Source organism: Oncorhynchus clarkii, chromosome 28 (assembly GCF_045791955.1).
Source record: "Oncorhynchus clarkii lewisi isolate Uvic-CL-2024 chromosome 28, UVic_Ocla_1.0, whole genome shotgun sequence".
NCBI lineage: Eukaryota > Metazoa > Chordata > Actinopteri > Salmoniformes > Salmonidae > Oncorhynchus > Oncorhynchus clarkii.
The window spans coordinates 40232855-40257955 of NC_092174.1; the positions used below are offsets into that span (position 1 = coordinate 40232855).

The 25101-nt window shown below is 41.5% G+C and overlaps 1 protein-coding gene across 1 annotated transcript in view; it reads left to right on the top strand.

Annotated features, from left to right (window-relative positions):
• The first annotated feature begins 701 nt into the window (after window positions 1-701).
• LOC139387477 (SLAM family member 9-like) overlaps window positions 702-25101 on the top strand; it is an 87628-nt gene continuing 63228 nt past the window's right edge. The window contains exons 1-4 of the mRNA XM_071133714.1: window positions 702-832; window positions 3021-3317; window positions 3480-3761; window positions 4299-6983. Coding sequence (XP_070989815.1) covers window positions 784-832; window positions 3021-3317; window positions 3480-3761; window positions 4299-4423 — 753 coding nt within the window. The 5' untranslated portion in view covers window positions 702-783 and the 3' untranslated portion in view covers window positions 4424-6983. Of the gene's footprint in view, window positions 833-3020; window positions 3318-3479; window positions 3762-4298 lie in introns of the transcript that reaches the window.

The window sequence follows — 25101 nt, forward strand, 5'->3', positions numbered from 1 at the left end:
CAGAACAGCAGAAAGAAATGTTTCATTTCTGAAGATGGAAGTGTTCAGTCACCTGATACTGTTAGTTGTTGAACTAGGTACTGTAGCTGGTTACTGGATTCAGAGTGAAAGACCACAGCTTCTAATACCAGTAGAGAGCGCTTCTCCTTCACCCCACTGAGTGTAGGGTGAAGTTTCACTTAGGTACAGATCTAGGATCAGCTTCCCCTCCCACAATCATAACCTTAACTATCAGTGAGGGAAAAACTGACCCAAGATCAGCACCTACTATATAAGCAACTTCCCACTACCGGCCCCTAGAGAGGAGGGAGGGGTGTCACACACCTTGTAATATACTGTGGACCTATTGACCTGATAATCCATAAGAACAACTGTTATTCTTTAGTCACTATGTTTTTTTGTTCAGTAATACTTAGATGAACACTTGCAGAAAAATACTTTACATACATGGCTCAAATGTTGTTGATCTCTGAATCTATAGCTTTATATTGTTTCATCTTATTTAATACAGAAATGTCGTGGGAAGGAATTGGATTTCTCTGTTGGGGAGATGCACATAAATACAGGCTAAATTTGTGTTAAAAAGTTGTCTTTACTTGCAAGACACACAATGAATCATCATGAATCACACCTATCCTGTTGGTGTTACTGCTGCCAGTGTGGGTTGAGCCAGAAAATAGCAGTTGCTCAACAGGAAACACAGACACAAGAAAACATTTCACATGTTAATCTGTCCGTCCGTCTACCTATCTATCATATTCATTGGAGCACCATCTCAACACCATGTCTCTCCTTTTAAGATTTGGATTGCTGACCTGCATAGCATCATCAGGTAGGCTTTTGTGTTTCTCTCAGGTTCTGTTGTCTGAGCCTCATAAAGAGCAGCAATACAATGGTAAATAAAGACATATTGATGGGGAAATATTGGACTACTTCTGATTCATCCATATTGTAATTATTATTATCTGAGAGGAATTCTGGCATTTTTATGAAATGAAGAACACATTTAAGTGTATTGGTTAAAAAGATACTGGATGTCATATTAGAATATATCTAAAACTGAAGTTAAATCGAAGGCACCATTATTTGACAATTAGGACTGTTTCTTTAAAGACTACAGTCACAGTTCTGAAGCTTCTGTGCATCTTCAGGATTCTTTACTTAGTACACGGTCTCTCCTCTACTCGTACATAACAGGCTACTCAGGAGAATGGAACTCGTATTCTCTACTTTGTACACGGTCTCTCCTCTACTCGTACAGAACAGGCTACTCAGGAGAATGGAACTCGTATTCTCTACTTTGTATACGGTCTCTCCTCTACTCGTACAGAACAGGCTACTCAGGAGAATGGAACTCGTATTCTCTACTTTGTACACGGTCTCTCCTCTACTCGTACAGAACAGGCTACTCAGGAGAATGGAACTCGTATTCTCTACTTTGTATACGGTCTCTCCTCTACTCGTACAGAACAGGCTACTCAGGAGAATGGAACTCGTATTCTCTACTTTGTACACGGTCTCTCCTCTACTCGTAAAGAACAGGCTACTCAGGAGAATGGTGCTTGTTTAATAAAGTCAGATCAAAGCTGAATCAATGTCTGCTAGATCACATCATGATAGTTTTCTACACAACCAAACATAATAACATAGTAGAACGTTACTTGAGGACAGAAACATCACCTCATTTCTGAGGATATTTTAGGATTGTGTGAATATTTGCATTTCTCTCTTATGTGGCCAAAACTCAAGAGCGCGAGTCACTAGGAAAATATGTGCTTTGATTGAAACTAAACACAGCAGTGATGTTAAAAGTACCCAATTGTCATACTTGAGTAAAGTAAAGATACCCTTAATAGAAAATGACTCAAGCAAAAGTGAAAGTCACCCAGTAAAATACTACTTGACTAAAAGTCTAAAAGTGTTTGGTTTGAAATATACTTAAGTATCAAAAGTAAAAGTAAAAGTATAACTAATTTCACCTAAATTATATTAAGCAAACCAGACGGCATTATTTTCGTGTTTTATTATTTAAGGATAGCCAGGGGCTGCACTTGTGTTTAGTGAGTCCTCCAGATTAGAGGCAGTAGGGATGACCAGGGATGTTCTCTGTTTAGGGAGTCCTCCAGATTAGAGGCAGTAGGGATGACCAGGGATGTTCTCTGTTTAGTGAGTCCTCCAGATTAGAGGCAGTAGGGATGACCAGGGATGTTCTCTGTTTAGTGAGTCCTCCAGATTAGAGGCAGTAGGGATGACCAGGGATGTTCTCTGTTTAGTGAGTCCTCCAGATTAGAGGCAGTAGGGATGACCAGGGATGTTCTCTGTTTAGTGAGTCCTCCAGATTAGAGGCAGTAGGGATGACCAGGGATGTTCTCTGTTTAGTGAGTCCTCCAGATTAGAGGCAGTAGGGACGACCAGGGATGTTCTCTGTTTAGTGAGTCCTCCAGATTAGAGACAGTAGGGATGACCAGGGATGTTCTCTGTTTAGTGAGTCCTCCAGATTAGAGGCAATAGGGATGACCAGGGATTTTCTCTTGATGAATGTGTGAATGGGACCATTTCCTGTCCTGCTAAGCATTCAAAATATAACGAGTACTTTTGGGTGTCAGAGAAAATGTAAGAAATGTATCTAGATCATCCTGAGTTATATAGTGTTGATTCAAAGTAGCCTACAGACATTCATTCAGCTTTGATCAAACTTTATTAAAGATGAATGATTCTCCAGAGTAGCCTGTTCTCCTCTAGTATAATGTGATTCAGGGCCATGTGTTTTGTGACATGACTGGATTTGAACCTTTATTTAAAGCTTTTTCATCAAACTCTCCTCCTTTATTTTTATGTCAGATCTAGCACCATCCTCAGACAATTACTTTCATTTTTGGTGAAATTATCATCTTGCTATGTCACATGATTGTGCAAAACATAGGGCCCTAATCAATACTTATGGAATTATGAATTCCATCCTCATTATGCCATCCTCATCATCCTCATCACATTCTTTGTTCTGTGTGTTTATTTCATAGAGTCCAGCTCTGTGTTTGTGCTGAAGGGACAGGATGTTCGTCTGGATGTCCAGGAAAATGTTCAACTGAAAGAGTTAGAGTTTTTTAAGTGGACCATCGGATCACGCAACATTCTAAGATGCACTGACACATTGTCAGTGAGAGTGGCTCCTGAGTACAAAAACAGGGTTGAGTTTTATAAGGGAAACTTCTCTCTGCTACTGAAGAACATACAGGAAGGAGACAGTGGACCGTATACTGCAGTAGTGAGTGGTGACAAAGACAAGACTATTATTGTACACCAGTTAGTTCTCCAAGGTATGTTTGACAGTTTTTTATAATTTATTATAACGTGACACAGTTACAGTATCAATCAATAGAGCTAAACATGGTGTTCAGGTTAGATGCATATTCATTAGTACTCTAGCTCCTGCACTCAGGTTAATATATAAACAATAATGGGGTTTTATTTGTTTTCAGAGAGAATTGAGCCTCCAGTCCTGACAGTGGACTCTAACTCCACCGTCAATGTCACCTGTAACGTGACTGTGGCCTGCAGAGGTCAGAACACCTCTGTCACCTCCAGCTGTAACAGCAGCACCTGTTCTCAGGTGGGAGGAGAGAGTAGAGGGGCTGAGACCTCCACTGTCCCCCTGCTCTCTGTCTATGTGGCAGGGGGTTCCATCATTTGTAACCACAGCAACCAAGTCAGCTGGGCCAACGACACCAAGGACATAGTGGAACTCTGTCCAATGAAATCTGGTAAGACACACACACACACACACACACGCACACACACACACACACACGCATACACATACACACTGCACACAAATAGACATCTTAAATACTGTATGTCTGATGTACACTGAGTGTACAAAACATTAAGAACTATTCTAACTATATATATGAATTAACATACCTGTGTGTCCTCACAATACATTAAGAACACCTCCATATATTGAGTTTCACCCCAACTTTTACACTCAGAACAGCAGAAATTCATCCAGGAATGGACTCTACAAGGTGTCGAATGCGTTCCACAGGGATGCTGGCCCATGTAGGCTCCAATGCTTCCCACAGTTGTGTCAAGTTGTGTGGATGTCCAAGCTCAACAATAAATTGTTCAGTTTGAAAAACCAAGCAGTATTGCAGTTCTTGACAAAAAACAGTGTGCCTGGCACCTACTAGCATCCCCAGACACAGAGGAGGAAGTGCACAGAGGAGGAAGTGCACACAGGAGGAAGTGTCTAATCTGTGAGAGGAACTGTAACATATTGTCTGTTTGTTGTGAACCAGTGTCTCCCCCTGCTGGTAGCATGTCTATGTGCATGCTGAAGATCATCCTGATGTCTGTGGGGCTGGTCATCATGATCTCTGCTGTCATCACTGTCCACATCAGGCACAGATTCCACTATGGATAGAATCATGTGTATTGCATTTTTAGACAACGTGATTCCTGCTCTGTGTCACTGTAAGATTAGGTCATAAAAGTACTTTTTACATTTGTCAGTTGCTAAATAAGTTATCAAAACGTAATATAACATAACATGGCGTTACATAATATAACATAACATGACATAGCATAGCATACAGTATCACATGACATAGCATAGCATACAGTATCACATGACATAGCATAGCATACAGTATCACATGACATAGCATAGCATACAGTATCACATGACATAGCATAGCATACAGTATCACATGACATAGCATAGCATACAGTATCACATGACATAGCATAGCATACAGTATCACATGACATAGCATAGCATACAGTATCACATGACATAGCATAGCATACAGTATCACATGACATAGCATAGCATACAGTATCACATGACATAGCATACAGTATCACATGACATAGCATAGCATACAGTATCACATGTTTATGGGCCATTTATTTCTTCTTAATACCCAGTATGATGAAAACAGTTCAAATTTGATTTGTCACATGCTTGGTAAACAACAGGTGTAGACTAACAGTGAAATCTTTACTGACGGGTCATTTTCAACAATGCAGTGAAAGATAAAGGTACAAAACTAAAAATAGAAATCGTAAGCTTTAAATATCGGAACAGAATGACAATGCACATCTCACTGTTAATATCCTCACTAGGATGAGGTTTTGACGTTCGTCCACTCTTGTTTATTTTCACCCCTCCTGTCCAAATCATCCGAAAGTATCTCAAAATTGATTGTGTAACTCAAATAAGTTACTTATTGATGATTTGGACATGATTTGGAAAATGTTAATATAGGTACCATTAACTTGCATTGATTTCCCCTGGGGGCTTTTTGCCCCAAACAATGACTTTCCATTTTTACAATTTATTAAAAACTGATTAAAAATGTTCCCTCTAACCAAATGCTATACTGATATACCAGTGTGTACCTGTGTGTACAACACATTAAGAACACCTGCCTTGTCCATGACATAGACTGACCAGGTGAATCCAGGTAAAAGATATGATCCCTTATCGATGTCACGTGTTAAATTCGTCTAGAAGAAGGAGAGGAAACAGGTTAATGAATGATTTTGTATGTGTTCTGTTCAGAGTGTGAATGGACAAGAGATTGATTATGTTACTTACTTACTTGTTATTCGTGTCAGATATTTCCATTTTGGGATAGTTGTTCTCTGAATTGCTAGAACCAGTTGCTCACGCTGCTATAGTGGCTACAAACGTCTCACGTGTTACTGGAATGTGAATGTGTTATCACATGATGCTGCCTCCGAATCCCATCCCAAATCGCAGTAATAGAATATTGAAAATAGTGAAAATTCACTTTGTCTGAAGATGACAGAGAATTAGTGTAGAGGTCTATGACTCTACTGTGATATATCATCTTATTCCATTATCATGTGAATGCTACAGGCCCATATCCCCAGTTCGTTTAGCCAAGGTAGCAAGCCTTGCTTCATCACTCAGAATAATGTAAGATGCACGTGTCTAGGTTTATTGTTATGCTATTATTAAGAGGTAATGGACAAGGTGATTGTGATGAACCTTTACAGTTAGACATTTCACTAAATAATAATTCAAGGAATATTACTTAGAAATGTGAGGAATACGGTTCTTATCAATTAAAAAATAATCAGATTTATTACAGTTACACAATAAGAATGTAGTTAGCGAATGGTACATACCAGAAATATTTACATTAAAAATAATACAACATATCCCGAGTCTTAACAGCATAGAAAATGTACCACCTAAAAAAGTACATCAGGAGATCGGTTAACCAAAGACTCCATGATCAACATTTAAACCCAGCTTTTATTCTTCCCAGAGCGCCCAATCCCAGTATCTCCCATTGTCTAATTAACATGACTTTGAATGACCCAAAACATAGGAACTAAAGGCATAAACTTCACACACGTTCTCTAATCTAATCCCTACACCCACTGTATGATAAGACTGTGTTGTTACTCTCTGAACTATCCGTCATCGGATAGTTGGAAACTGTAAACACTTATCCCCCTCACTAGCTTTAAGCACCAGCTGTCAGAGCAGCTCACAGATTACTGCACCTGTACATAGCCCATCTATAATTTAGCCCAAACAACTACCTCTCCCCCTACTGTATTTATTTATTTTCCTCCCCCATTATTTCTATCTCTACTTTGCACATTCTTCCACTGCAAATCTACCATTCCAGTGTTTATTTATTTTTATTTTTTTATGTTTTACTTGCTATATTGTATTTACTTCGCCACCATGGCAATTTAAAAAAAAAAAAATGTGCCTTTACCTCCCTTATCTCACCTCATTTGCTCACATTGTATATAGACTAATTTTTCTAATGTATTATTGACTGTATGTTTGTTTTACTCCATTTGTAACTCTGTGTTGTTGTACGTGTCAAACTGCTTTTCTTTATCTTGGCCAGGTCACAGTTGTAAATGAGAACTTGTTCTCAACTTGCCTACCTGGTTAAATAAAGGTGAAATAAATAAAATAAAATAAAAAATCAGACAAACAGAATAACACAGTGTCTCTATAACAATGAATCCATAGCACTTAAAGTATAATGAAATAAATCAACATACAAGGCTCTTTATGAACTAGTGAAACAATCCTAACATGACAAATTAATTCACACAATCACATTCAATTCAAATCAAACTTTATTTGTCATACGCGCCGAATACAACAAGTGTAGACTTTACTGTGAAATGCTTACGAGCCCTTAACCAACAGTTCAGTTCAAGAAGAAGAAAATATTTACCAGGTAGACTAAAATAAAAAGTAATGATAAAAAGTAACACAATAAGAATAACAATAATGAGGCTCTATACAGGGGGCACCGGTACCGAGTCAGTGTGCAGGGGTACAGGCTAGTTGAGGTAATCAGTACATGTAGGTGGAGGTGAAGTGACTATGCATAGGTAACAAACAACAGTGAGTTTAGTCATTTAGTCGACTCTAGTTTCATCAGTCTTCACATCTCTTTCGGTGACAGTTACCCCATGACGTCCGTGAGAACGTCTCCTCCTGGAGATTGACACGTCGAAGGTGTGACTCCTATGAGATGGAAATATACAGCCATCCACCCGGACAATGCCATATTGAATCAACATGCCAGGCTGGCGTCAGCAAGTCACTAGACACATCTTCATCACTGGCCTTCACCTTTGTTCTCTCTCTCTATTTCTCCAATACAACCTACTGGAAAAGTGTTACATACTAAGGTAGGTGCCTGTGGAAGTAGGTAGGAAGCAGGCAGCTAGCTGCCTTTTGATTGGTTAAGAGTACACCAACATTAGTTTCCATTCATACAAAGTGTCAAAACGATTGCCCAGCACTGGGAGCGAACTCGTGATGCTCGGATCTGAAGTAAGCCGTGAGAATACTTGATGGTATGAGGTAAGTTGGTTTGCAGAGCCTTCTTCAAACCATAGCCCCCTAGGTAAGGTACTGCATTGTATAGCCTAGAAACACAGTTTCATCAACGAGGGCCGCCACACATGGTTTGCCGAAGTGACAAAGCTCAGAAAGCACACTGACCTCCGTCACATATACTTACACATGTCCCCACTGGCTCTCTTTGTAGTGATCTGTCTTCTTTTCTTAGATAGTGTATCAGTCATTCAGCCTTATAGCCGGAGGCCCCAGTCCCATTCTTCCTAGTCTAAACCGGCACCTCTCTTGGAGACCACGACCAACAGGTGGGGCTCTTGTTCAGTAGACATGGAATCGACCCATGGTTATATGTTAACACACCCCCTCTGGCTCTTCTTACTGACCAGGTTGCTGGTGTTTCACATGATGGTTCCATCACTCTTGGTAACCACCATGACCAGCTGGGGCTTGTGGAGAACCACCTGTGTTGTACGAACGAGGACCAGAATGGAAATACCTTGTTAGACTGTCTTGTGTTTTTAATGCTTAATTATTTATAGTGTAATGATAATATACTCTGAGTATTTCCAATCGTTCCGTCTTGAGCAGAACCCTTGTCATTTTTGTTCCAGTGTTCTGACCAGCATGATAAAATTCTGAACCGGTTCAACATTTTTTAACTGTTCATATAGTTCCTTTGCGTTAATTCCTTACCTCTTGAAATCAACATAGTTCTTACATTTATCTCATTAATTTACTCCACCAATAAGCATGGATAAAGTAGCTTGCTATGGAATGGGTAAGCTAGATGTTTACGTGTACGATAGAAGGAGATGTGCAGACGCAAGATGCAAATGAAAATCCACAGGGGGGAGAGAGTGATGGGTGGACCTGGAAGTGGATTGTCTTAAAGTGCTGAGCATCATGATGTGATGTGGGTTGGAAAAGGCTAATAATATCATCATAACTTCAATAAATTGCAGAATTATACACTGAGTGTACAAAACATTGAAGAACACATTAAGAATGTGCTTTTTCCATGACAGACTGAGGAGGTGAATCCAGGTGAAAGCTATGATTCCTTATTGGTGTCACTTGTTAAATACACTTCAATAATATGATATCCAGACCATCACCCGAAGGACGTCCAGCACACTTGACACAACTGTGGGAAGCATTGGAGTCAACATGGTCCAGCATCCCTGTGGAATTATTTTGAGTCCATGCACTGACGAATTGAGGTCATTCTGAGGGCAAAAGGGGGTTTCAACTCAATATTAGGAAGGTGTCCTTCATGTTTTGTACACTGAGTGTATACCAGACAAAATGAATCATCTTTGGGGAATGAAAAGGAACATTATTAACCAGTTCTCAAGATTTGAAAATAATGGTTCTGTTCCGGAACCCAAGAGATTACTTTCATTCTCGGTTCTGTTTCTCTTCCTCTTTTGTAATATTTTTATTTTTCGGTTTTTCGTTTCTGTTCCCTGAACCGGTTACAACCCCTGCTATAGACTCACCATGAACAACACCATCACACTGAGTAATCTTGATTCTTTCTAAAATGAAATGGATTTAATATTCTAATGTTTCAAATTCGTATTTTATTTTATTAAGTGCTGTATCATAATAAGGTGTGTCTGTCTACTTTCACCTTTTAATGTACAGTGAAATGCCTTTCTTGCAAACTCAACAATGCAATAATCAATAACAATGTATTACTAGAAAAAAACACACGAGAAATAAGAATAAGAAATACACAATAAAGTAAGTAAGTAAACATACTATATACAGGAAATGTTTAAAAAGTCAGTTCCAATACCATATTTACATGTGCAGGGAAACTGGAGTAATGGAGGTAGATATGTATTGGAATAAGGAGACTAGGCAACAGGATATAAGAAAAACAGAGCAGCAGCAGCTTGCATGTGAATGGGTGTGTAGTCAGTATCTAATCAAATCAAATGTATTTCTAAAGCCCTTTTTACATCAGCAGATGTCACAAAGTGCTATACAGAAACTCAGCCTAAAACCCCAAACAGCAAAGCAATGCAGATGGCTAGGAAGCACGTGGCTACGAAAAAATCACAAGATGGGTAGGAACCTTTGAAGAAACCTAGAGAGTAACCAGGCTCTGAGGGGTGGCCAGTCCTCCTCTGGCTGTGCTGGGTGGAGATTTTCAGGGTACATGACCATTAAGGCCAGATCATTCTTCAAGATGTTCAAAGTTTCATAGATGACTAGCACTGTCAAACAATAATCACAGTGGTTTACAGGGTGCAAAAAGTCAGCACCTTCGAATGTCAGTTGGCTTTAAATTGTCAAGTATTCAGAGATCGAGACAGTAGGTGAGAGTGAGTGAGTGAGTGAGTGAGTGAGTGAGTGAGTGAGTGAGTGAGTGAGAGAGTGAGAGAGAGTGAGTGAGTGAGAGAGAGAGAGAGAGAGAGTCGAAAACAGCAGGTCTGGGAAAAGGTAGCACGTCTGGTGAAGAAGTCAGGGTTCCATAGCCGCAGGCAGAACAGCAGAAAGGATCAGCAGCTCGACCAGGTGGACTGGGGATGGGGACAGCCAGGAGTCATCAGGCCAGGTAGTCCTGAGGCATGGTCCTAGGGCTCAGGTTCGGGTGAAGAGATGAGTCTTCAGTAAAGACTTAATGGTCGAGACAGAGTTTGCATCTCTCACATCCATAGGCAGACCATTCCATAAAAATAGCGTAAGTGTAGGTATATACGACAGGACCAAATCGGAGAGATACAGTGCATTCAGAAAGTATTCAGACTCCTTGACTTTTTCCACATTTTGATCGGTTACAGCCTTATTCTAAAATTGATAAAAAAATAATCAATCTATACACAAAACCCTGTAATGACAAAGAAAAACGTGTTTTTAGAAATAATTTTTTTTTAATTGAAATATCACATTTACATAAGTATTCAGACCATTTACTCAGTAATTTGTTGAAGCACCTTTGGCAGCAACTACAGCCTCAAGTCTTCTTGGGTATGACACTACACGCTTGACACATCTGTATTTTGTTGGTCACATACACATGGTTAGCAGATGTTAATGCGAGTAGCGAAATACTTGTGCTTCTAGTTCCAACAGTGCAGTAATATCTAACAAGTAATCTAACCTAACAATTTCACAACAACTACCAACAACTACCTTATACCTTATAAGTGTAAAGGAATGAATAAGAATATGTACATAAAAATATATGAATGAGCCGAACGGCATAGGGAAGATGCAGTAGATGGTATAGAGTACAGTATATACAGAGGTGTACATATGAGATAAATAATGTAGGGAATGTAAACATTATATAAAGTGGCATTGTTTAAAGTTGCTAGTGATACATTTATTACATGCATTTTTTCATTATTAAAGTGGCTAGAGATGAGTCAGTATGTTGGCAGCAGCCACTCAATGTTAGTGATGGCTGTTTAGCAGTCTGATGGCCTTGAGATAGAAGCTGTTTTTAAGTCTCTCTGTCCCAGCTTTGATGCACCTGTACTGACCTTGCCTTCTGGATGATAGCGGGGTGAACAGGCAGTGGCTCGGGTGGTTGTTGTCCTTGACAATATTTTTGTCCTTACTGTGACATCGGGTGGTGTTGATGTCCTGGAGGGCAGGTAGTTTGCCCCCCGGTGATGCGTTGTAGAGACCTCACTACCCTCTGGAGAGCCTTACGAATGTGGGTGGAGCAGTTGCCGTACCAGGTGGTGATACAGCCCGACAGGATGCTCTCGATTGTGCATCTGTAAAAGTTTGTGAGTGTTTTTGGTGACGAGCCAAATTTCTTCAGCCTCCTGAGGTTGAAGAGGCGCTGCTGCACCTTCTTCACCACACTGTCTGTGTGGGTGGACAATTTCAGTTTGTTCATGATGTGTACGCAGAGGAACTTAAAACTTTCCACCTTCTCTACTACTGTCCCGTCGATGTGGATAGGGGGTTGCTCCCTCTGCTGTTTCCTGAAGTCCACAATCATCTCCTTTGTTTTGTTGAGATTGAGTGGGAGGTTGTTTTCCTGACACCACCCTCTGAGTGCCCTCACCTCCTCCCTGTAGGCCGTCTCGTCGTTGTTGGTAATCAATCCTACCACTGTAGTGTCATCTGCAAACTTGATGATTGAGTTGGACTCGTGCATGGCCACACAGTCATGGGTGAACAGGGAGTACAGGAGAGGGCTGAAAACGCACCCTTATGGGGCCCAAGTGTTGAGGATCAGCGAGATGTTGTTACCTACCCTCACCACCTGGGGGTGGCCAGTCAGGAAGTCCAGGACCCAGTTGCAAAGGGCGGGTCGTGACCCAGGGTCTCGAGCTTAATGACGAGTTTGGAGGGTACTATGGTGTTAAATGCTGAGCTGTTGTTGATGAACAGCATTCTCACATAGATATTATTTTTGTCCAAATGGGTTAGGGCAGTGTGCAGTGTGATTGCGATTGCGTTGTCTGTGGACATATCGGGGCGGTAAGCAAATTGGAGTGGGTCTAGGGTGTCAGGTAGGGTGGAGGTGATATGGTCCTTGACTAGTCTCTCAAAGCACTTCATGATGACGGAGGTGAGTGCTACGGGGCGATAGTCATTTAGCTCAGATACCTTCGCTTTCTTGGGAACTGGAACAATGGTGGCCCTCTTGAAGCATGTAAGAACAGCCGACTGGGATGAGGTTTGATTGAATATGTCCGTAAACACACCAGCCAGCTGGTCTGCGCATGCTCTGATGACGTGGCTGGGGATGCCTTCTGGGCCGGCAGCCTTGCAAGGGTTAACACGTTTAAATGTTTTACTCACGTTGGCTGCAGTGAAGGAATGCCCACAGGTTTTGGTAGGGAGCCGTGTCAGTGGCCCTGTGTTGTCCTCAAAGCGAGCAAAGAAGTTGTTTAGTTTGTCTGGAGGCAAGACATCGTTGTCCGCGCCGGGGCTGGTTTTCCTTTTGTAGTCCGTGATTGACTGTAGACCCTTTCACATACCTCTCGTGTCTGAGCCGTTGAATTGCGTCTCTACACTAACACTTAGCTTGTTTAATTGCCTTGCGGAGGGAATAGCTACACAGTTTGTATTCGGTCATGTTTCCGGGTCATTTTGCCCTGATTAAAAGCTGTGGTTCGCGCTTTCAGTTTTGCGCGAATGCTGCCATCAATCCATGGTTTCTGGTTGGGGAATGTTTTAATAGACGCTGTGGGTACAACATCAACGATGCACTTGCTAATAAACTCGCTCACCAAATCAATGTTATTGTCCGACGCTATTCGGGACATATCCCAGTCCACGTTATCAAAGCAATCTTGAAGCGTCCGATTGGTCGGACCAGCGTTGAACAGACCTGAGCACAGGCGCATCCTGTTTTAGTTTCTGTCTATAGGCTGGGAGTAACAAAATGGAGTCGTGGTCAGATTTTCTGAAAGGAGGGAGGGGAGGGCTTTATATGCATTGCGGAAGTTAGAATAACAATGATCTAGGGTTTTGCCAGCCAGGGTTGCGCATTCTATATGCCGATAAAATTATTGGAGCCTTGTTTTCAGATTAGCCTTGTTAAAATCCTCAGCTACAATAAATGCAGCCTCAGGATATGTGGTTTCCAGTTTACATAGAGTCAAATGAAGTTCTTTCAGGGCCGTCGATGTGTCTGATTGGGGCGGGATATACACGACTGTGAGTATGACTGAAGAGAATTCTCTTGGTAGATAATGTGGCATTTGATTGTAAAGAATTCTAGGTCAGGTGAACAAAAGGACTTGAGTTCCTGTATGTTTTTATGATCACACCACGTCTCGTTAATCATAAGGTATACACCCCCGCCCTTCTTCTTACCAGAGAGATGTTTGTGTCTCTCTGGAAGGCAAGTTTCGGATTTTGTCTACCTTGTTGTCAAGAGACTGGACATTGGCGAGTAGTATGGTAGGGAGCGGTGCGCGATGTGCCCGTCTACGGAGCTTGACCAGAAGACCGCTCTGTCTGCCCCTTCTGCGGCGTCGTTGTTTAGGGTCGCCGGCTGGGATCCGATCCATTGTCCTGGGTGGTGGACCAAACAGAGGATCCGCTTCGGGAAAGTCGTATTCCTGCTCGTAATGTTGGCGTTGCTCTTATATCCAATAGTACTTCCAGACTGTATGTAATAAAACCTAGTATTTCCTGGGGTAACAATGTAAGAAATAACACGTAAAAAAAACCAATACTGCCTAGTTTCCTAGGAACGTGAAGAGAGGTGGCCATCTCTGTCGGCGCATGATGTTGACATCTCTGCAGATAGTCTCAAACTCTGCCAGGTTGGATGGGGAGAGTTGCCGCAGAGCTATTTCCAGGTCTCTCCAGACATATTCGATCAGAATCAAGTCCAGGCTCTGGCTGGGCCACTCAAGGACATCCAAAGACTTGTCTCCAAGCCAATCTGGTGTTGTTTTGGCTGTGTGCTTAGGGTCGTTGTTCTGTTGGAAGGTGAACCTTCGCCACAATCTGAGGTCCTGAGCGGAGAAGGTTATCGTCAAGGATCTCACTGTAATTTGGTCTGTTCATCTTTCCCTCGATCCTGACTAGTCTCCCAGTCCCCACAGCATGATGCTGCCACCACCACCATGCTTCACCATGCCAGGTTTCCTCCAGGTGTGACGCTTGGCATTCAGGCCAAAGAGTTCCACCTTGGGTTCAGAACAAATTAAAGTTTATTTTCAGTTGCACTGAATACAACAGAGAATCTTGTTTCCCATGGTCAGAGTCTTTAACCTTTCTGATCTCCCCATCCCGGATCCGGGATCGTGAATACAGACTCAAGCTCATTACCATAACGCAACGTTAACTATTCATGAAAATCGCAAATGAAATGAAATAAATATGCTAGCTCTCAAGCTTAGCCTTTTGTTAACAACACTGTCATCTCAGATTTTCAAAATATGCTTCTCAACCATTGCAAAACAAGCATTTGTGTAACAGTATTGATGGCTAACGTAGCATTTAGCATTAGCATTCAGCTGGCAACATTTACACAAAAAAACAGAAAAGCATTCAAATAAAATAATTTACCTTTGAAGAACTTCAGATGTTTTCAATGAGGAGACTCTCAGATAGCAAATGTTCAGTTTTTCCTGAAAGATTATTTGTTTAGGACAAATCGCTCCGTTTTCTGCGTCACGTTTAGCTATGAAAAAACCCCTGTATCCAGGATTGTGTAAATCTATCAGCAAGCTCATTAGCATAACACAACATTAACTATTCATGAAAATCGCAAATGAAATGAAATAAATATGCCATCTCTCAAGCTTAGCCTTTTGTAAACAACACTGTCATCTCAGATTTTCAAAATATGCTTCTCAACCATAGGAAAACAATAATTTGTGTAAAAGTAGCTAGCTAGCGTTAGCATTTAGCGTTAGCATTTAGCGTTAGCATTTAGCGTTAGCATTAGCGTTAGCATCCAGCACGCAACATTTCAACAAAAACATAAAAGCCTTCAAATAAAATCATTTACCTTTGAAGAACTTCTGATGTTTTCAATGAGGATACTCTCAGTTAGATAGCAGATGCTCAGTTTTTCCAAAAATATTCTTTGTGTATTAGAAATAGCTCCGTTTTATACATCACATTTGGCTACCAAAAAAAATCCGAAAATTCAGTCCTCAAAACGCGAACTTTTTTCCAAAATAACTCCATAATATCGACTGAAAACATGGCAAACGTTGTTTAGAATCAATCATCAAGGTGTTTTTCACATATCTCTTCATTGATACATCGTTCTTGGACACATGGTTTCTCCCCTATATCAAATGGAAAAGTACGAGCAGCTGGCAATTGCGCACCGAATTCCACGCAGGACACCAGGCGGACACTTGGAAAATGTAGTCTCTTATGGTCAATCTTCCAATGATATGCCTACAAATACGTCACAATGCTGCCGACATCTTGGGGGAACGGCAGAAGGTCTAAGCTTATTCCTGTCGCATTCACAGCCATATAAGGAGACATTAGAAAACAGAGCTTCAGAAATTCTGCTAATTCCTGGTTGATGCATCATCTTGGTTTCGCCTGTAGAATGAGTTCTGGGGCACTTACAGACAAAATCTTTGCAGATTCAGAAACTGAATCAGAGTGTTTTCTTTCCAAAACTGTCAATAATATGCATAGTCGAGCATCTTTTCGTGACAAAATATTGCGCTTAAAACGGGAACGTTTTTTATCCAATAATGAAATAGCGCCCCCATAGACTCAGTTACTGCCAATTAATAAATTAATCAAATGTATTTATGAAGCCCTTTTATACATCAGCAGATGTCACAAAGTTCTTATACAGAAGCCCAACCTAAAACTTCAAAACAGCAAGCAATGCAGATGTAGAAGCATGTACTCTTCCCCAGCATGATGTCTAGGAAAAACTCCCTAAAAAGGCATGAACCTAGGAAGAGAGAGAGAGCGAGTCGAAAACAGCAGTTCCGGGACAAGGTAGCACTTCTGGTGAAGAGGTCAGGGATCCATAGCCTCAGACAGAACAGCAGAAACTGGATCAGCAGCACGACCAGGTGGACTGGTGACGTGGACAACCAGGAGTCTTCAGGCCAGGTAGGCCTGAGGCGAGGTCATAGGGCTCAGGTACTCCGGGAGGAGAGAGAGAGAGAGAGAGAGATGGGAAAATTGGGGGAGCATACTATACACAGTAAATCACATAAGACAGGATAATTACACTAGAAAGGACAGACTGATCCTAGCCTCCAGCACATAGACTATTGCAGCACAGATACTGGAGGCTGAGACAGAGGGGGGAGGGGGGGGGAATACTGTGGCCCTGTCCGACGATACCCCCGGACGGAGACTTTCCAAAACTGTCAACTTTCAAAAACTGTCAAGAATATGCATAGTCGAGCATCTTTTCGTGACAAAATATCGCGCTTAAAACGGGAACGTTTTTTATCCAAAAATGAAATAGCGCCCCTAGAGATCTAACAGGTTAAGTGCCATTTGTCAAACTCCAAGTGGGCTGTCATGTGCCTTTTACTGAGGATTGGCTTCCGTCTGGCTACTCTACCATAAAGGCTTGATTGGTGGAGTGCTGTAGAGATTGTTGTCCTTTTGGAATATTCTCCCATCTCCTCTGAGGAACTCTGGAGCTCTATCAGAGTGATTACCGGGTTCTTGGTCACCTCTCTGACCAATACCCATCTCCCCTGATTGCTCAGTTTGACAGGGTGGCCAGCTCTAGAAAGAGTCTTGGTGGTTCCAAACTTCTTCCATTTAAGAATGATGGAGGCCAATGAGTTCTTGGGGACCTTCAATGCTGCAGAAATGTTTTTGTACTCTTCCCCAGGTTTGTGTCTCTACACAATCCTATATCAGAGCTCTACAAGGGCAATTCCTTTAACCTCACTGCTTGTTTTTAGCTCTGACATGCACTGTCAACTGTGGGACCTTACATAGACAGGTGTGTGCTTTTTCAAATCATGTCAAAACAATTGAATTTACCACAGGTGGACTCCAATCAAGTAGTAGAAACCTCTCAATGATTACCAAAGGAAACAGGATGCACCTGAGCTCAATTTAGAGTCTCATAGCAAAGTGTCTCTTTGTTATTTTTTTATATTTGCTAACATTTCTAAAAACCTGTTTTCTCTTTGTGATTATGGGGTATTGTGTGTAGATTTTTATTCAATACATTTTAGAATAAGGCTGTAACGTAACAAAATGTTGAAAGAGTCAAGTGGTCAGAACACTTTCAGAAGGCAATGTACATGGGTATTTTTGAGGAAATGCTTTTTCAATCTCAAGGGTATTTTCTGTTAAGTTCTACAACACAAACACTGCTAATGGTGACACGTGACTCGTCCACTTCCCATAAACCATCCATCACTGCTGCTCCGTACACACTCAAGTTGTACAACTGAGCTACAACGACTTTGATGAACAATGACACAAGCTTAGTGGAAAGTCGACACAGAACAATGGTTGTGTCAATAATTTTGTGCAGAAAAACTTTGTTGTTTGTGTCCAAAAATGTACTTTTGTTACAAACATTGTGTCAAGTGTGTTGTACATCAGTTGTACAAACTGAGTTTGTGCAGGTCTGTCCTGCCTGCAGAGTCATTGGGGCATCTCTCCACCTCTCTATCTGGCATCACTCCCCCGTCAGAGTTACAGTACACACCGTAGGGTTATATAAGTGTCCCTCCCTATCAGAGTTACAGTACATAGTGTGACATAAATGTCAATGGTATGTTATGTAAAGCAACTCAACCCAAATGAACATATTATGATCAGGACGGTGTGCAGGCCAGGCAGGGGTTCTGAGAACCATGACTACGTCCCACATGGCCTTTTAGTACCTACATAGTGCACTACTATAGACCAGGACCCTATAGAACCCTATTCCCTACATAGTGCACTACTATAGACCAGGACCCTATAGAACCCTATTCCCTATATAGTGCACTACTATAGACCAGGACCCTATAGAACCCTATATAGTGCACTACTATAGACCAGGACCCTATAGAACCCTATATAGTGCACTACTATAGACCAGGACCCTATAGAACCCTATTCCCTACATAGTGCACTACTATAGACCAGGACCCTATAGAACCCTATTCCCTATATAGTGCACTACTATAGACCAGGACCCTATAGAAACCTATTCCCTACATAGTGCACTACTATAGACCAGGACACTATAGAACCCTATATAGTGCACTACTATAGACCAGGACCCTATAGAACCCTATTCCCTACATAGTGCACTACTATAGACCAGGACCCTATAGAACCCTATTCCCTATATAGTGCACTACTTTTGATCAGGGCTCAAAGGACCACACAGACAAATTCACTAAACAAAAACCCAGAAACACTGAATGTAAAGAGCACTGCAGTCGATCGCATATTGGAAGATCATTAAGACACAACATCAACATGTAAAATCAACATTAGTTGAAAAATACATATATTAAATTAAGTAAATATTGTTACCAAAATGATAGAACCCAACTGTTATCAAATAAAACTTTTGAAAAGGAACTTAAGTTACTTCCAATTAATAAATCAATCAAATGAATTTATGAACCCCTTTTATACATCAGCAGATGTCACAAAGTTCTTATACAGAAACCCAACCTAAAACTCCAAAACAGCAAGCAATGCAGATGTAGAAGCATGATGTCTAGGAAAAACTCCCTAAAAAGGCATGAACCTAGGAAGAGAGAGAGAGAGCGAGTCGAAAACAGCAGGTCCGGGACAAGGTAGCACGTCTGGTGAAGAGGTCAGGGATCCATAGCCTCAGACAGAACAGCAGAAACTGGATCAGCAGCACGACCAGGTGGACTGGTGACGTGGACAGGCAGGAGTCTTCAGGCCAGGTAGTCCTGAGGCGAGGTCATAGGGCTCAAGTACTCCGGGAGGAGAGAGAGAGAGAGATGGGAAAATTGGGGGAGCATACTATACACAGTAAATCACATAAGACAGGATAATTACACTAGAAAGGACAGACTGATCCTAGCCTCCAGCACATAGACTATTGCAGCACAGATACTGGAGGCTGAGACAGGGTGGGGTCGGGGAATACTGTGGCCCTGTCCGACGATACCCCCGGATGGAGACAACCATGCAGGATATATCCCGATCCATTTTTTCCAAAGCAAAGCCCCCACACCACTCAACAGACCAACTCACTACACTGAGACAAGGCTGAGTATATTCCACGAAGATCTCCTCCACTGCACGAGCACGAGGGGGTGCAAAACCGGAAAGGAAGATCACGTCAGTGACTCAACCCACTCAAGTCGAGAATAGAGGGGGAAAAAGTCTGGCACGACGTGATGCACCCCTCCTAGGGACGGCATGGGAGAGTACTAGTAAGCCAGTGACTCAGCCCGTATAATAGGGTGAGAGGCAGAGAATCCCAGTGGAGAGAGGGGAGCCGGCCAGGCAGAGAATCCCAGTGGAGAGAGGGGAGCCGGCCAGGTAGAGAATCCCAGTGGAGAGAGGGGAGCCGGCCAGGCAGAGACAGCAAGGGTGGCACTTCGCTCTAGTGACTTGCCGTTCACCTTCTCACCCCTGGGCCAGACTGCACTCAATCATAGGACCTACTGAAGAGATTACTCTACTGAAGAGGTTACTCTACTGAAGAGGTTACTCTTCAGTAAAGACATAAAGGACTAGACCGAGTCTGCGTCTCTCACATGAATAGGCAGAACATTCCACAAAAATGGAGCTCTACAGGAGAAAGCCCTGCCTCCAGCTGTTTGCTTAGAAATTCTAGGGACAATAAGGAGGCCTGCGTCTTGTGACCGTAGCGTGCGTGTAGGAATGTACAGCAGGACTAAATCAGAGAGATAGGTAGGAGCAAGCCCATGTAATGCTTTGTCGATTAGCAGTAAAAACCTTGAAATCAGCCCTAGCCTTAACAATAAGCCTTAAGTTAAAACCTTAACTCGTCCTCTCAGGAAAATTCACTCCAGAAGCTAGAATATGCATATAATTAGTAGATTTGGATATAAAACACTCTAAAGTTTCCAAAACTGTTAAAACAATGTATGTGAGTATAACCTGAGAAAGATCCAACCAGGTACTGGGAAATCTGAGGTTGGTAGTTTTTCAAGTGATTGCCTATCCAATATACAGTGTAAATGGGGTCAGATTGCACTTCCGAAGAATTCCACTAGATGTCAACAGTCTTTAGAACATTGTTTCAGGCTTCTACTGTGAAGGGGGAGCGAATAAGAGCTGTTTTAACCAGGGGTCTGGCAGAAAGCCTTTAGTTTAGACATGCGTGTGGCCTTGAGCACAATCTCCATTCCCTTTCGTTTCTAATGACAAAGGAATTGTCCGGTTGGAATATTATTGAAGATTTATTATAAAAACATCCTAAAGATTGATTATATTTGTACCTGTTTCCTCCAGCATCTTCACAAGGTCCTTTGCTGTTGTTCTGGGATTGATTTGCACTTTTCGAACCAAAGTACGTTCATCTCTAGGAGACAGAACGCTTCTCCTTCCTGAGCGGTTTGACGGCTGCGTGGTCCCATGGTGTTTATACTTGCGTACTATTGTTTGTACAGATGAACATGGTACCTTCAGGCGTTTGGAAATTGCTCCCAAGGATGAACCAGACTTGTGGAGGTCTACAATTTTTTTTATGAGGTCTTGGCTGATTTCTTTTGATTTTCCCATGATGTCAAGCAAAGAGGCACTGAGTTTGAAGGTAGGCCTTGAAATACATCCACAGGTACACCTCCAATTGACTCAAATAATGTCAATTAGCCTATCAGAAGCTTCTAAAGCCATGACATAATTTTCTGGAATTTTCCAAGCTGTTTAAAGGCACAGTCAACTTAGTGTATGTAAACTTCTGACCCACTGGAATTGTGATACAGTGAATTATAAGTGAAATAATCTGTCTGTAAACAATTGTTGGCAGAATTACTTGTGTCATGCACAAAGTCGATGTCTTATCCGACTTGTCAAAACTATAGTTTGTTAACAAGGATTTTGTGGAGTGGTTGAAAAACTAGTTTTAATGACTCCAACCTAAGTGTATGTAAACTTCTGACTTCAACTGTATGTTGTGACATTCTTAGATATTACATGTGAGATATTACTGCACAGAGATCGAAACACAGGAATTTCTCTACACTCGCAATAACGTTACCAGTTTCTTTATTTACTATAATAGCCAATGTCCCATAATGACTCACCTGACAGGGAGTCAAACCAATCAAAAATGTTCTGGCTCACGTTAGATACATGTTTACTATTCAATGTATCTTTCAAGTTGTGAACTACAGGTTTCATGTTGTGACACAACCTAAGAAGACAGAAAACAACATTTAAATGTTATTGTACGTGGTTCCAGGATGACAGCCAGTGAGGCAGAACAGAACAGCAGAAATAAATGTTTCATTTCTGAAGATGGAAGTGTTCAGTCACCTGATACTGTTAGTTGTTGAACTAGGTACTGGAGCTGGTTACTGGATTCAGAGTGAAAGACCACAGCTTCTAATACCAGTACAGAGCGCTTCTCCTTCACCCCACTGAGTGTAGGGTGAAGTTTCACTTAGGTACAGATCTAGGATCAGCTTCCCCTCCCACAATCATAACCTTAACTATTAGTGAGGGAAAAACTGACCCAAGATCAGCACCTACTATATAAGCAACTTCCCCCTACCGGCCCCTAGAGAGGAGGGAGGGGTGTCACACACCTTGTAATATACTGTGGACCTTTTGACCCGATAATCCATAAGAACAACTGTTATTCTTTAGTCACTATGTTTTTTTGTTCAGTAATACTTAGATGAACACTTGCAGAAAAAGCCTAAACATACACGGCTCAAATGTTGTTGATCTCTGAATCTATAGCTTTATATTGTTTCATCTTATTTACAGTTTCTCAGTCGCTTTGGTGCATTTTTCACTTCATATGTGCAAAATAATAAGTGCATTTTTCACATCATCCCTAACATGTGCAAAATAATAAGTGCATTTTTCACATCATCCCTAACATGTGCAAAATAATAAGTACATTTCTCAGAACAATTTGTACAAACTGCAATATACAATAGATATGTTTCTAAAGCTAGTCAGTCACTAAAAATCCTTAGTACATCTCTCAAAAGTAAATATTCATGCCAATGATCATGTCAGTGTCATCAGAATGATAAGTCATTGAGTCATTGTTCACGAACAAGGTCGTCAAAATGTTTAGGCATGTTGTCAATGTAACTGTGTACTTTGACAGTATTACCTGATGTAAACTTAGGCTACAGTTCGGATGACAGTTACTGTATTGAAAATGCACAAGGCTGCACTTCTATGGCATATATCAATTTCAACAGTACTATTTACATATTACTGTATGCGGGTTATTGATTGAAAGAGACTGGACAACCCAAGGGGCACAAAGGAAAAATAAATAAATTAGAAAGAAACACAGGAAACCACCCCTAAGGCACAACTTTGCCCGCAGCACTGTTGTGCTGTCTCTACACATCCAGACGTTCCTGTCTGTCGGCCCACATATTCTCATCCACATCACACCGGATATTTTCCCTTCCAATGCAACGTGGAAATAATCTTTTGGAATGCCTTATCCATCCTCTGCAGGCGTCTACTGTGACGTCCTCACATGCTGCATCCATTGCAGCCAGCAGGGTCATCTGTGTGTGTGGCTGACGATCGTACACCTTCCACCTCCATGCTGAAAATAAGTCCTCAATTGGGTTAAGGAATGGTGAATAAGGTGGGAGGAATTCTATAAGCATCCTCGGGTGGGTCACAAACCTTTGCCTTATGATGTTTGATCGATGGAAACTCACATTATCACAAATGACCACATACTTTGGCAAATCCTCTCTAAACAGACCCCTCTCATCATCAGGGATGCGAGCCCTGTAGAGAGTCTCTAAAAAGTTGAGTAGATGCTGGGTGTTGTATGGCCCTATAAGGGGGATGTGGGTTAGGACACCATGCTCCGAAATAGCAGCACACATGGTGATATTTCCTCCCCGTTGGCCTGGCAAATCCACAGTAGCTCTGTGACCGATGATATTCCGACCCCGCCTTCTGCATTTGGTCAGGTTGAAGCCAGCCTCATCCACCTATACAAAGTTGTGAGAGGGTTCTCTTGATTCCAACTCCATTATACGCTATATACCAGAACACACAGTTGAATTTGTTTTGGTAAGGAAGAGTGACATAAAATGTACATATATTGCATGTTCCTTCCACAGCAATGGACATGTGTGCAGTTAAAATGCTTACTGTACTATGTATCACTATAAAATGTTGCTGTAAAGTAGTTACATAGATATATGTTTTACCTGTACATACTGGTACTGTAGCTCCTTAACTCTGTCCTCATTCCTTTGGAATGGTACACGGTACAGCTGTTTCATACTCATCTGGTTTCTATGCAGCACCCTGTCGATGGTTGAGATGCTAACCGTATGGATGTTTTCAAAGACATTGTTGTCTTCTATAATGGTCCTTTGTATTTCCCTGAGACTCATGGCATTGTTTGCTCGGACCATGGTGCAAATAGCCTCCTCCTGTTGAGGTGTGAAAAGGCGTCCTCTGCCACCGGTTTGAGGTAATCTTGCAGTCCTATGTGGGAAAAATGTAGTGATGCATCACACACTTTCACATAGACAAAAACTATGTGAACACACATTTTACTGTAAAACAGGCAGGTGGGTGCATGTAAGGTGCAGTATGTATCTGTATAGAGTATATCTCTGTATGCTGTGAAATACAAGTGGACTACTGTAATATGAAGCATTGTAGGAAGTATACAGTATACTGCTTATATGCAGTAACAGTGCACTGTACATTGGTGGACATACCTGTTCTCTCTTCGAAACGTTTTAACTATTGAGGACACGGTTGATCTCCCAATATTCAGCTGCACCCTTCGACCCGCCTCAGCCATTGTAAGGCCATGATTGACAACATGGTCTACAATAGTGGCCCTTATGTCATCAGATATGCGCCTATGTCCTCTTCTGCCTCTTCCTCTGTTTTGCCTTCCACCACGCATCCTTGTTCCTCTTCTTCCTCCTCTTGGCTGTTGACCCTGTTCGTTTCCTGGTCCATCCATTATTGGAAAATTGCAACTCTGTGTTGTGGTCTGTCTATATATGCATGCCAATTGATTCTTCATGAGATGCACCTTTGAGCAATTTAGACAACTGGTTGATTGTTGGTTGAACTAACACTTTACATTCCTTCATGATTGAGGGTCAATTTCACCTGCACGATTCATCAATTCAGGTTTTTGTACAAAAGGTCTAATAGAAATGTGTAAAACTATGCTTGACAGTTTATGACAAATAGTTCAACAATTTTGCATGTAAAGGCTTATGCAAGGAACTAATGCCTAGATGTTTTGAGGGGTAAGACTATTCAACAGAGAACCATCTACTATATTTTGATCAACTAGACATGAGCAATTGATAATGTGGAAAAAGCTGACACTTGTACATTATCAATTGCAATTTGTTCAAAGGAATAAGAAATTGCTTTAATGATGTGCACAAGTGACTAGATTATTTGGAGATTGTACAAGTAGTATCAAGAATTGCACTTTTGATCTAAGCGACTGAGAAAAACTGTAATACAGAAATGTACTGTAAATTAATTGAATTTCTCTGTTGGGGAGATGATCATAAACACAGGCTCAATTTTAGTTAAAAGTTCATTAAGCATCATGAACCACACCTATCCTGCTGGTGTTATTGCTGTCAGTGTGGGTTGAGCCAGAAAATAGCAGTTGC